The sequence below is a fragment of the Lagopus muta genome, chromosome 3, assembly GCF_023343835.1.
Source record: "Lagopus muta isolate bLagMut1 chromosome 3, bLagMut1 primary, whole genome shotgun sequence".
Lineage (NCBI taxonomy): Eukaryota > Metazoa > Chordata > Aves > Galliformes > Phasianidae > Lagopus > Lagopus muta.
This window is the reverse complement of record NC_064435.1, coordinates 80,946,966-80,958,065: the sequence shown is the minus strand read 5'-3', so window position 1 is coordinate 80,958,065 and position 11,100 is coordinate 80,946,966. Positions and strand designations below refer to the sequence as shown.

The following is an 11,100-nucleotide window of genomic DNA, read 5'->3' as shown; positions in this document are numbered from 1 at the left end:
GGTGCTTTTACTTTGCTGATGGCAGAATTTCCATGAATCATCTTTTCCTCCCTGCACTGAATAGTTCTTGCTAGTTCTGAAGCCTGGGGCTTGTCCTGGCACATCTGCACACAGTTTTCCCCCCTTTCTTGAGCACCAAGTGCCAGTGTCTCAGTCCAGCTCTCCAGACAGTCCCCCTCTTTCATTACTTCTTACAGTCCTGCCACAGCCTTTTAACTTTTCCGTTCTCGACAAAATCAGCTTTGATTATTTTCCTTCCTCCTCCCCAGGCAGGGAGTGGAGCTAACAGCCTGCCGCTGTCCCTGGCAGCCCCATGCGTTTGCTCAGAGGTGGGCTGCCTCAAGCTGGGATCTGCTTTGCTTTTCCTTCCTGCTCTGTTGGATACGGGGCTTAGCACAGAAAGCAAATATCCCACGTGGTAGTTTGGTATCTGTATGTGATACTGGGGGCGCATCCGATTTCCTAGCAGAAGCGTCAAACTGCTGCTGGCACTCAGTTCGTGTGAGTGATGATTATAGAGGGTGTAACCTTCCGAAATGTCACTCAGTCCCCAGTTCTCTGGGGAGAAGAATTTCCAAAAGTGAAAGAATTCTTAGCACTACCAGCATAAATGCAGAATAAATCCAAGAAGGGTGTGTTACCTGTTAATGCGGCAGCAGACCAGACAATAGCTGAGCTGACAGAACGTGCTATCCCAGGGATATGTTACCACAGCTCCTTTACTGTATTTTCAGTCCCGTGGGGTCCCAGCAGGCACCTCCAAAATCCTGTGTCCCACCCCTGAGCAGGAGCTGAAAGCATCCCTCGCTGCTGCCTGTTGGAAAGCAGGAGGAGCCATCTCCCAGCTTGGTCGTGCATTTGGAGAAGCTGTGCCAGGCGTGGCCGGAGCTGAGCACTTGGATGGTGTCCTTCCCCAGGGCTGAGAGGCAAAGGCAAGCACCAGGTGCCACAAAGCTCACCTTTGTGCTTCTTCTGGGGCAAGAAAAATCAGGTGAAAATCATCCCCAGAGCTTATAGAGAACCACAAATGGGAAAACTGGGAAAGAGAGAAGGACAAAGGAATTCACAGCATTTGGGAATAATACCTTCCTGCAACAGATTCAGGATCTGAGCCAGCCGCTACCGAAATCAATCGAAGGAGCACCTGCTGTCTTCTGAGAGCTGAGGATAAGCTGTTAATTATAAGCCTTGCTTATCGCTCGCCCAAGGTGCTGCAATCGGGCTGGCAGAGGTGTGCCCTCGGCCCCACAAAGCGTGTGTGTGCTGCTGGGCAGGGACTGCCAAAAAAACAGGGCTGGGAGCAGAGGCTGCATCTGCCACCCACCCCAGTTTGGTGAGGACGCTTCCAGCTTCATAACCCAAGTGATCAAAGCCTTTGTTTGAATCCTGCCGTCTGGAGAGGCTGCGCTGCTCTCTGAAAGCATAGTGCAGTGCAGCCGCCCCAAATCCTGCTTTTCTCAACTGCAAGTTCCTGGCATCCCGATCTTCTCCTTCCTGCCCAATGCAGGAGAGCAGCTGATGCTGGGGAGAGAGAAGAAAGAGATCTTTCCAAACAGCCATTTTATTTTTCTGTAATCCAGAGATTTAAGATTATATATTTGAATGATCTGAGGCCATTTTTTCCTCCTCCAAAAGCATTTTATTTTTCTTTATCATACAGAAAGGTGTGTATCAGAGGCACCTGAGAGCAGCCAAAGCCTGATAAGATCTTTACAATCCATTTGCACAGCGGTGCCTTTTGCAAAGAGAAAGAAAGTGTTAACGAGTTGACAGCAGCTCTGCCTTGCAGGGAGCTGCGCTGCTCTCCGCAATGCTGCTGCAGGGAGGGGAGAGCGGGGTGGTGACAGGAGACCTTGACAAACGCTTTGTTCAACCCGGTTAGCGAGCCCCTGCTTCATTAACGCACCACGTCCTAGCGAGCAATGGATTCGGTAGAATGCTGAGCCCATAGGGACGCCGGGCAGTGTGCTGCTATTGGGTTTTCAAGGATGAAAGTCCTCGGGATGGACGAGAATAAGGTTTAAACAACAAGGCTTGAAGCAAAAAGAAGCATTTCCCAGACATGCGTGTTGCGTGTCGTCGTGATTCCAGAGCATGACCTGGGGACTGCAGATGAAGTTCCAGCAGTGTTTTTGCCCTCTAACGTTGCAATCTGCCACCAGAATCTCCAGCTATGCAAATCTGCCCCATCTCGGTTCAGACCGCACACAAAGAGACTGCTCGGGACAAAACCGACTGAGAGCAGATTGCAAGAACAACTCAGACTAGCAACTGAGTATTTTCTTTCATCCCTCGCTCTTTTGCATTCAGTGAATTCGTTCCACATTAACGTAAGAAACAGCTGCATCAGCACTAGTGCCGGGCTGGAACCCTATTAATATTTATGCCCGGAGAGCCGTGCACACAGGCACCAAGTGCCCCCCTGCCATTGGCTCAGGGACCACAGCACCAATAGAGCACCTTGCCGTGCCCTGTGTCCATGCGAGGAGATTTATGTGAGGATCGATTCCTCATCAGCACTCCTGCATCATCTCGGGAAAACTCTGCCCTTCTAATTGCTCGATCATTTCCTCATCACGGACACCATTTCTCACCTCCCTTTTGTACTGCAGTGGTTCATAGTCACCTACTACACACGGTTTAAGATGCTGTTAGATGCTCACACCGCCCTTTGCTGCAGTGAGGGCACACCTGTGAGCCTGAGCACGGATGAGCCAGAACAAGAAATGCTCACACTGCAAGCACTGTAGGGCGGCAGCTCTCCCTAGCAGTCATCCTTCCCAGCCCTCTTTTTCTTCCCTTAGCATCCTACAGAAAGGCTTTCTGCGCCACTGCTGATCCTTCCCTGCCCTGGAGCTACCCATGATCCTGTTCCTATAATCCTCTTTCTGTCTGCAGTTTTACCTTCTCCTATCTGGCGGGGCTCTGCTCTAATGACTTTCTCGGAGCTTAGCGATTTTCTCAGGATCCTGGGCCAGGCTGTGCAGCGAGGCTGTGCAGGAGTGGGAGCAAGCTTGCAGAGAAGGCATGCCAAGCACGCAGCCTTGTGCTGCTTCGCACCCTCTCCCTCCGGCCAGCATGGGTTGAGACAAAAACATTTCCTCAGCCTGGACACCAATGTGAAATCCTCCCAAATCATAGGATCTTTAGGGTTGAAAAAGACCGCTAAGATTATCTGTAAGTCCAACCATCAACCTGCCATCACTGTGCCCACTAGCTGTGCCCCTACACCATGGAGCTCCCCAGCCTCGCACATAGTTGCCATGTCTTTGAGCCATTCGCATCCTCCTGGGGTGCCCCTGGATGAGTATGTATGGTAGGCACACAGTTTCCAAAAGGAAGAGCAAGTTCCTCCTTGGGAAAAGCATCGCGATGAGCACACACACTGCTGCAGCACATCGCACCAATGCAGATATCACAAAGTGAGACGACAAGTCCTTCCCTGGGGCATTCATTGGCCGCCAAGGGCCAAGTTCTGCCCCCTGCCAGGGCCTCTGGCTTCCATCAGCCATCACTCTGGCAGCAGAGGGCTGAAGGGGATCACATCCAGCTCCCAGCTGGGAGGATGCAAACCCTAACAGCACTGGGGAGAGCATGCATCGGAGAAAACCGGCCCGATCCTCCGAGCTTCATTAAATGGGCTTTGTGCTGAGGTCACTTTGTGCCTCCTCTCACTCACATGGCTGACAGGGATGGCTGCACAACAACCCAGGAGCTGCTGCTGCCTGGCTCATGTAGCCACACCACTTTTACACCATGGGAAATCAGCCCTGGGAGCGAAATTGTTGCGGGGCTTTTTGTTCCCCTCCCTTTGCCGCTCAGCCTGTTTCTGCCACCGGGCCGGTTGCCTGGGGAACTGCTGAGGGTGGCATCCAGCCCGCGGCCGGCAGACACGGGGGTGCAGGGAGGAAAAGCTAGGCAGCAGAAAGGAGCGGCCCAGCAAGCCATGGCCCTGCGGAGCATTTGCAACGAGTGCGCCGAGCCCTGCCCAAAGGCTGCCGCAGTTATCTGGGTGGCTCCCATGCATGGCCGCAGCCTTCAGCTGGAGTACATAGAAAAACACAGACCTGCTTCTCCCCCCTTATCCCCCATATTTCATTTGGAAATAACCTCTTTTCTTTTTTATTTTCCTTTCTTTTTTTCTTTTTCCCTTCCAGTCTCAACAAGTTCTATAGAAAACACAGGCACGTATTCCTCCTTTTCAGATCTGTGAATTAATTTCTTCTAGGAACAAGCATGCAGAGTGGGTTTCTTTCTGGTGCTAATAATCCGTTCTCTTGAACTGGGTTTTAAAATGGCTTCCTTCAGAGCCTGGAGCTGCTGGCAATGAGCTTAGCGTAGGTAAGGAGGATAAGCGAGATCAGCTACTCCCTGCAATGCCAATAAATCTTGTAGCAAGCAACTAACACACAGCGTGTGGCACTCGGAACACCTGGAGATAACAGCGGCAAGCACTCGTGGTCCCGGCATTTTGCACCAGCTCTGCCGCAGCCGAGCCGAGCCGTCCTTTCAGCAGCAGCAGGGGAGAAAGGCACCGCTCGGTCAGCACCTGCAGCATGCGGTGCTCCGAGGGAGCTGCTGTTCTGCGGGCTGCTTGTTAGGCGAGCGATGGTAGAGGCGTCCACCCCACCCTTAGCGTGCCGCAAAAACCTTTCGCGTGGAATTCAAAGTACACATTGCCGGCAAGGCGTGCTCAGCCAGACAATGGAATCGCTCCTGGCTCAGCCCAGCGCAGACAGCTCTTACGGGGAGTGCAAGTGATGGGATTTTCCCCCAGATCCCCGTGGAAGAGACAACCCCGCGGGTGCGTTTCCAGCCCCACAACCCCCCCGCAGCTGCGGCGCTAACAAAGGGAGGTGGGACGCTCTGGCAAGGAGGCAGAAATCAGAGGCATGGAGACCCGCGGTGCGGTCGGGTCGCGCGGGCGGCCGGCGGGGACAAAGAAGACGAGCAGTGACAAAGGGCAAAGGGGGGCGAGCCGGGTGCCCCCGGGACAGCCGCACCCCGATGTCGGGCCGTTCCCCGGCTCGGGGCAAGGCGCTTCTTTCACATCTGGGGGAAAAACCAACAAGCGGCCAACCACACCGCCCCGCTGGTAGCGTGCGTGCCCTGCAGCTGGGGGCAGAGCGCACCGACGCCCCGCAGGCAGCAGCCTCCCCCCCTTCCAGCAGCGGCTGTCGGCTCACGGAGGTACTCGCGGATCCCCCCTGTGACAGCCCCCGCCCCTCCCGGCACCGCCCGCCGCTGCGGCAGCGATGGGCGAACAAAGGGCCGAGCGGGCGCCGAGGAGCGGCGCCGCCAGTACCGCGCCGGTGGGACGCTTCGGCACCCACACAGTGAACGCAGCCCTGGGGCGCGACCCCCGAACCGCCGCCCCGGCCCAGACACCCGTGCAGCCCGCGCCTTTGTCCCCGGTGCCGGCGGCGGGGCAGGGCGGGGTCCGGGCGTCGGCCCCGGTGCGCGAAGGGCCGTCCCGAAGCCCCGCCCTTATTCCCGCCCCCCGCTCCCCGCTACAGGTTCCGGCGCCGCAGCCCCGCCCCGCTCTCGCGCTCCCATTGGCTGCGCGCCGCTGCCGCGTGACGTCGCCGAGGGGCGGTGCGCAGCGCCCCGATTTAAGGCGCGGAGCGGGGCGCGGCCGCTGCAGCGCAGAGTGCGGGAGCTGACGGAGCGGGAGCAGCGCGGCATCGGCGGACACCGGCATCATGCGTGAGATCGTGCACATCCAGGCCGGGCAGTGCGGCAACCAGATCGGCGCCAAGGTACGGGCCGCCGCCCTGCCGTGTGCATGGCGATCTGCCACGTGTTCGCGCGCGCCCGTCTCCGTGCGCTCTAAAGCGGGGCTCCCATATGGGGTCCTCACGTCCCCAGGCACGAGCGGTTCTGCTCGGCTCCTCCTTGCCGGCGGCTCCCGGTCGCGTTGCGGTGGTTCCGTGGTGCGGGCGTGGCGCGGCTCCGAGGTGGGCGTGCGAGGAAGCAATTCTGCTTGCCGCCGTCTCAGTGGGCTGCGGGCTCCCAGGGTGTCGGTGTCACAGCCGAGCGCCGTGGGGCGGCTGTGGATCTCCACGCGCTGCGTGGCGGGGCGGTGGTCGGGGGGGCGGGGCCGCGGTGACGCCCCTGTCCCTCTGATGGTCCCTGCAGTTCTGGGAGGTCATCAGCGATGAGCATGGTATCGATCCCACCGGCAGCTACCATGGGGACAGCGACCTGCAGCTGGAGAGAATCAACGTGTACTACAATGAAGCCACAGGTAACTGCTCCGTGGAGTGACTTTCCTCCTCCATCTCCCCTGGGAGAGAGTACAGGGACCTCACATGTGTGCTCTCTTGTGAGAGCTGTGTGCAGCATGTTGTTTCCTGGCACAGCTCTATAGCTCATTTGTGTCTTTGCCCCTGATTCGCTCTTAAGAATGCCCTTGTGCCATTGGTGGTGACTTACAGGGAGCCTGCGGTGAGCACAGCAGTGCTGCTGTGGCTGCAGGGCCGTAACACTGCGTTGGTTCCTCCCGCAGGTAACAAGTACGTCCCCCGTGCCATCCTGGTTGACCTGGAGCCCGGCACGATGGACTCGGTGCGCTCCGGCCCCTTTGGACAGATCTTCCGACCCGACAACTTTGTCTTTGGTGAGTGAGCGTGCCGTGGAGGCGTCCCCCAGCGTGAGCGAGGTGTGTGCAGGAGGCTCGGAGCAGGCGTGTGAGCGAGCCGGGGCGCTGGATCCCAGCAATTCCCTGGGGATGGGAACGAGAGGGGTGCGAGCTCTGTGGGGGGGCGGCGGTGGATCTGCGCTCCTTCCGGCGGCACTGACGTGGCTCGCTGCTGCCGGTCTGCCCGTAGGTCAGAGCGGGGCCGGCAACAACTGGGCCAAGGGGCACTACACCGAAGGTGCTGAGCTGGTGGACTCCGTGCTGGACGTGGTGAGGAAGGAGTCGGAAAGCTGCGACTGCCTGCAGGGCTTCCAGTTGACCCACTCGCTGGGCGGCGGCACCGGCTCGGGGATGGGCACCCTGCTCATCAGCAAGATCCGGGAGGAGTACCCCGACCGCATCATGAACACGTTCAGCGTCATGCCCTCTCCCAAGGTGTCGGACACGGTGGTGGAGCCCTACAATGCCACCCTTTCTGTGCACCAGCTGGTGGAGAACACGGATGAGACCTACTGCATCGACAACGAGGCCCTGTACGACATCTGCTTCCGCACCCTGAAGCTCACCACTCCCACGTACGGGGACCTCAACCACCTGGTGTCGGCCACCATGAGCGGCGTGACCACCTGCCTTCGCTTCCCCGGCCAGCTGAACGCCGACCTGCGCAAGCTGGCGGTCAACATGGTGCCTTTCCCCCGGCTGCACTTCTTCATGCCGGGCTTCGCCCCGCTGACGAGCCGCGGCAGCCAGCAGTACCGAGCCCTGACGGTGCCCGAGCTGACGCAGCAGATGTTCGACTCCAAGAACATGATGGCCGCCTGCGACCCCCGCCACGGCCGCTACCTGACGGTGGCTGCCATCTTCCGAGGCCGCATGTCCATGAAGGAGGTGGACGAGCAGATGCTCAACGTGCAGAACAAGAACAGCAGCTACTTTGTGGAGTGGATCCCCAACAACGTGAAGACGGCCGTCTGCGACATCCCCCCGCGTGGGCTCAAGATGTCCGCCACCTTCATAGGGAACAGCACGGCCATCCAGGAGCTCTTCAAGAGGATCTCGGAGCAGTTCACGGCCATGTTCCGGCGCAAGGCCTTCCTGCACTGGTACACGGGCGAGGGCATGGATGAGATGGAGTTCACGGAGGCGGAGAGCAACATGAATGACCTGGTCTCGGAGTACCAGCAATACCAGGATGCCACTGCTGATGAGCAGGGTGAATTTGAAGAGGAAGGAGAGGAGGATGAGGCATGAAGTGGAAATGGGTAGAAGTCAAGTGTAGTCTGAGCAGGCAAGTGTTCATTGAGAGGAGAAATCTGTGCAGTTGTGCTGAAGCATGCGTTTCTTAATTTGGTGCTCTCCACTGTTGCTTTTGTCAGCAGTTTTGTATCCTCAACTGTCCAATGTAACAGTAGTTGCAAAAATACTTCAGAGTCTTCTGTTGAAATGGTTAACTTCTCAAACATAAAGGCTTTTTGTGTTCTAAACTGTGTCCTCTGCCTTATTTCTCTCTAGTTCTAGAAAATAACTCTTCTAGTTTTCTGTCTCTTTCACTTCTCATTCTAAGCCTTTACCCTCAGTGAAAGGTTTAAGTCAATAAAACAAGATTTTTCAGGCCATTAATTCTGCAGAATACGTAAACTGCAGTTACTCAGCTTAAGTGAGTTGTTAATGTATGGGCACTGTAAGAGGGTAGCTAATCCACAGGCACTGTGAGTTCAATATTAGGCACTCATGTTTAACAGTTATTCTATTGTTACAGAGAAAGCTGCCTTAACTAATAGAAACAGGATGCTCCACTTGACAATATTGCAACTTCTATTTATGGACATACATGGTAGTGAGGTCAGCCAGAAGGTATTGAATGCCACATTACAAACTGTCAAAGCTGATCTGACAAGATAGCTGCAGGCTTCTCAGCTGCCATCTAGAGCACTTCTGATTGAGCTTGTTTCAGGGCATATATGCTGTGAATATGGGTGGCTGGCTGTGGATTTACTCGGTCCTTTGCTGTCCAAGCTCTGTGATCCTTCCTCTCTAAGTAGAAAGGATTCATGCACAGTGTATGGAGGATCTGTGCTCTGAGCACAGTAGTAGCTGAGATGTTAACTTGAATTCTGTTTTGAGGTGTAGAGACTTTCTCCAAGTTGAATGTTTACCAAAAAAAAAAAAAGCCACTAAGTGGGACTTTCTCTGTAAGAGGGAATGGCCCTTCAGGGCAGTCAATTCCCTTTGGGACCTGGGAGGAGGTGACAGGCAGGTTTCCAAGGAACATGACTCAAAGCTGCTCGGAGCATGAACGTGGTCCTGGAGTAGTCATGTGCATATCCTGACAGTAGCTGTCTCTCACACCCCAATTACATATTTACACTGCTGCTGTTTGATGCTCTCAGTAATTGCAACAAGAAGTGGACCTCCAGCCAGGCAGCTGAGCAGTGCAGCAGGATCCTCGTGTGCATCTTTGCTAAGGTAAGCTCAGCTTCTTTATGGTGAGGGTGGTGGGATTTGTCTTTGTATGCATAAAGGTCACAAGAAGCCTAGGTGAATTTGATATGTAGTGAACCTACAGCATAGTCATCAGTTATTATAATGCCCGAGACTCTTCTACAGGATGAGAATAAAATCCTACACTTAGAATAGTTGTTACCCCATACGTGAGCTTACAGTTCCTAGTTCCCCCAACACTGCTTAGGGAAGGGCTCTTATGCTTAAAAAAAAGCCAAACAAACAACATACTTTGAGAGCTATTAGTAGTGCTACAAATACTGTGGTCCTTACTGCTCTGAAGGACAAGCAATCCACATATTTGCAAGCTCTTGTGTGATCCTTTAATGGAACTCTGGGAAGGCATTACTGGAATCAAGACTTAATAGGGAGCTACTGTGCACTAATTATCTTGCCTGTTTTGGCTCTGTTAATGGACTGTACTGCTTGAGCATACCATTCTCTGCTGATGGGCTTGTTTCCTCCAGTAAGATCTGAGATTGTGTGCAGAACAACAAGCTTTTCATACTGTTTCTTTCCTCATCTCTATCCTTCATTCCAGGAGAAACTTCTGAAAAGAGAGGTGAGAAGCATTTAAAATGCCTGAACAGTCTGTAAACAAATACAGCACTCACAGTAGCACTTATATTTCTTAGAATTTGAGCAGTTCTGGGATTAAGTATTAAACAAATTGAGGTTGTTCTAGTCACTGAGTTACTGTGTGTTGCCCCTGGGCCTTTGAGAAATAACAACCTGTCTGGTTGTCACAGTAACCTTCCCTTGAAATTACTCAACTGGATTGTGCTTGAACCTGTTTGTCATAAACAGCTTGATTCCTAAAGGTGAGAAGGAAAGCTGGAGAAGAATCTCAGTTTTTCAAAAATATGAGGATCTGGTGATAGTGATAGTAAGGATTCTTCTTTCTACAGTGGGACCTTAAAGTTTCACTGTTGTTCAGCATGTTCAGATCCTTTTTCTTAGTGCAATGGCTACACCTTCAGCTAACACTTCAGTATAGCTACCCAAGAGAACTACTGCACTACAGCTCCTGTATTAGAAGGTAGGACACCTTCCTATATTGCTTTCTTTGCAACAACGTTGTTGTTTCTCCACTTCCTAGAGGAAGAGAAACCATAAGTAGTGGTACAGACACATCTCCATCCTACACAGCTTATTTGCCAGCCATAGTCCTCCCCCTGCAAAAAAACCCCACACCTCCCACGTAACTTTAGTAGGAATCAAGGATAATACAGGAAAAGTGGATACCAGGAGATTTAAAAGGGAAGCTTTAAACTGTTTGATTTTTTTTGTTTTTTTTCTGCTGTACCTTTGAGCATTATCTGCATCTGCCACCTAGGGGACCATTCATTATAAAAACTGACGGCTGGCTGCTGTATGCCAAGCAACAGACGAATGTATCTTCATGTGTTCACAGCTCTACTTCTTTCATGCAGAGCAGAACCACTGAAACTATTTCAGATTAGATAATCTGATTGCCTTAACCTGCATCAGCTGGCGATTTGTTCTTATACGTGTGATAAACAGCTGTAAGATTTAAGGTCTTGCATGAAGCATCCTTTCGGGAAGAAATGATGGTAGATGCTACAGCCTCAGTGGGGTGCAGTTTAAACCACGTGACTCATCTGTGTTGAGAGGTTTTATCAAAAAATGGCTTCTTTCATTTAAATGCAGTAATGGTGACCTGTAGGAAAGCATCCTCTCCTGTCAACAGTTAAAGTTGATGGTGTCAGGGAGGAGAGCTGTCTCTTTCATCTGCTTTGTTTGATGTCTGGCATTTTTAGGTGTTAGCAGAACATCTTGGCTAATGCAAGCTACAAGAGAACAACTGTCTGCAGGTGGAGGTGTGGATGATAAAGCTAAATAAGGCTGTAAAGTTTAAAAATGGGATGAGTTCTAGGGTTTAGTAATCTGAGATGGCAACTCTTTCTTTCCCTGTTCTAGGACCTCAGTGTAAAGAT

The 11,100-nt window shown here is 53.3% G+C and overlaps 1 protein-coding gene across 1 annotated transcript; it reads left to right on the top strand.

Moving 5' to 3' along the window:
* Positions 1-5,631: 5,631 nt before the first annotated feature.
* On the top strand, positions 5,632-8,124 carry LOC125690320 (tubulin beta-2 chain). The gene is made up of 4 exons (XM_048938511.1): positions 5,632-5,759; positions 6,139-6,247; positions 6,509-6,619; positions 6,831-8,124. The coding sequence occupies exons 1-4, from the start codon at positions 5,703-5,705 to the stop codon at positions 7,889-7,891; spliced, it is 1,338 nt and encodes a 445-aa protein (XP_048794468.1). The 5' UTR covers positions 5,632-5,702; the 3' UTR covers positions 7,892-8,124.
* The last annotated feature ends 2,976 nt before the right edge of the window (positions 8,125-11,100 follow it).

What these genes read in the sequence shown, in the direction of transcription:
- LOC125690320 (XM_048938511.1), top strand. Translation starts at nt 5,703, where the DNA reads ATGCGTGAGATCGTGCACATCCAGGCCGGGCAGTGCGGCAACCAGATC. An exon ending in GCAACCAGATCGGCGCCAAG is followed by an intron (nt 5,760 to 6,138) that starts GTACGGGCCGCC and finishes TGGTCCCTGCAG; the next exon opens with TTCTGGGAGGTCATCAGCGA. An exon ending in ACCCGACAACTTTGTCTTTG is followed by an intron (nt 6,620 to 6,830) that starts GTGAGTGAGCGT and finishes GTCTGCCCGTAG; the next exon opens with GTCAGAGCGGGGCCGGCAAC.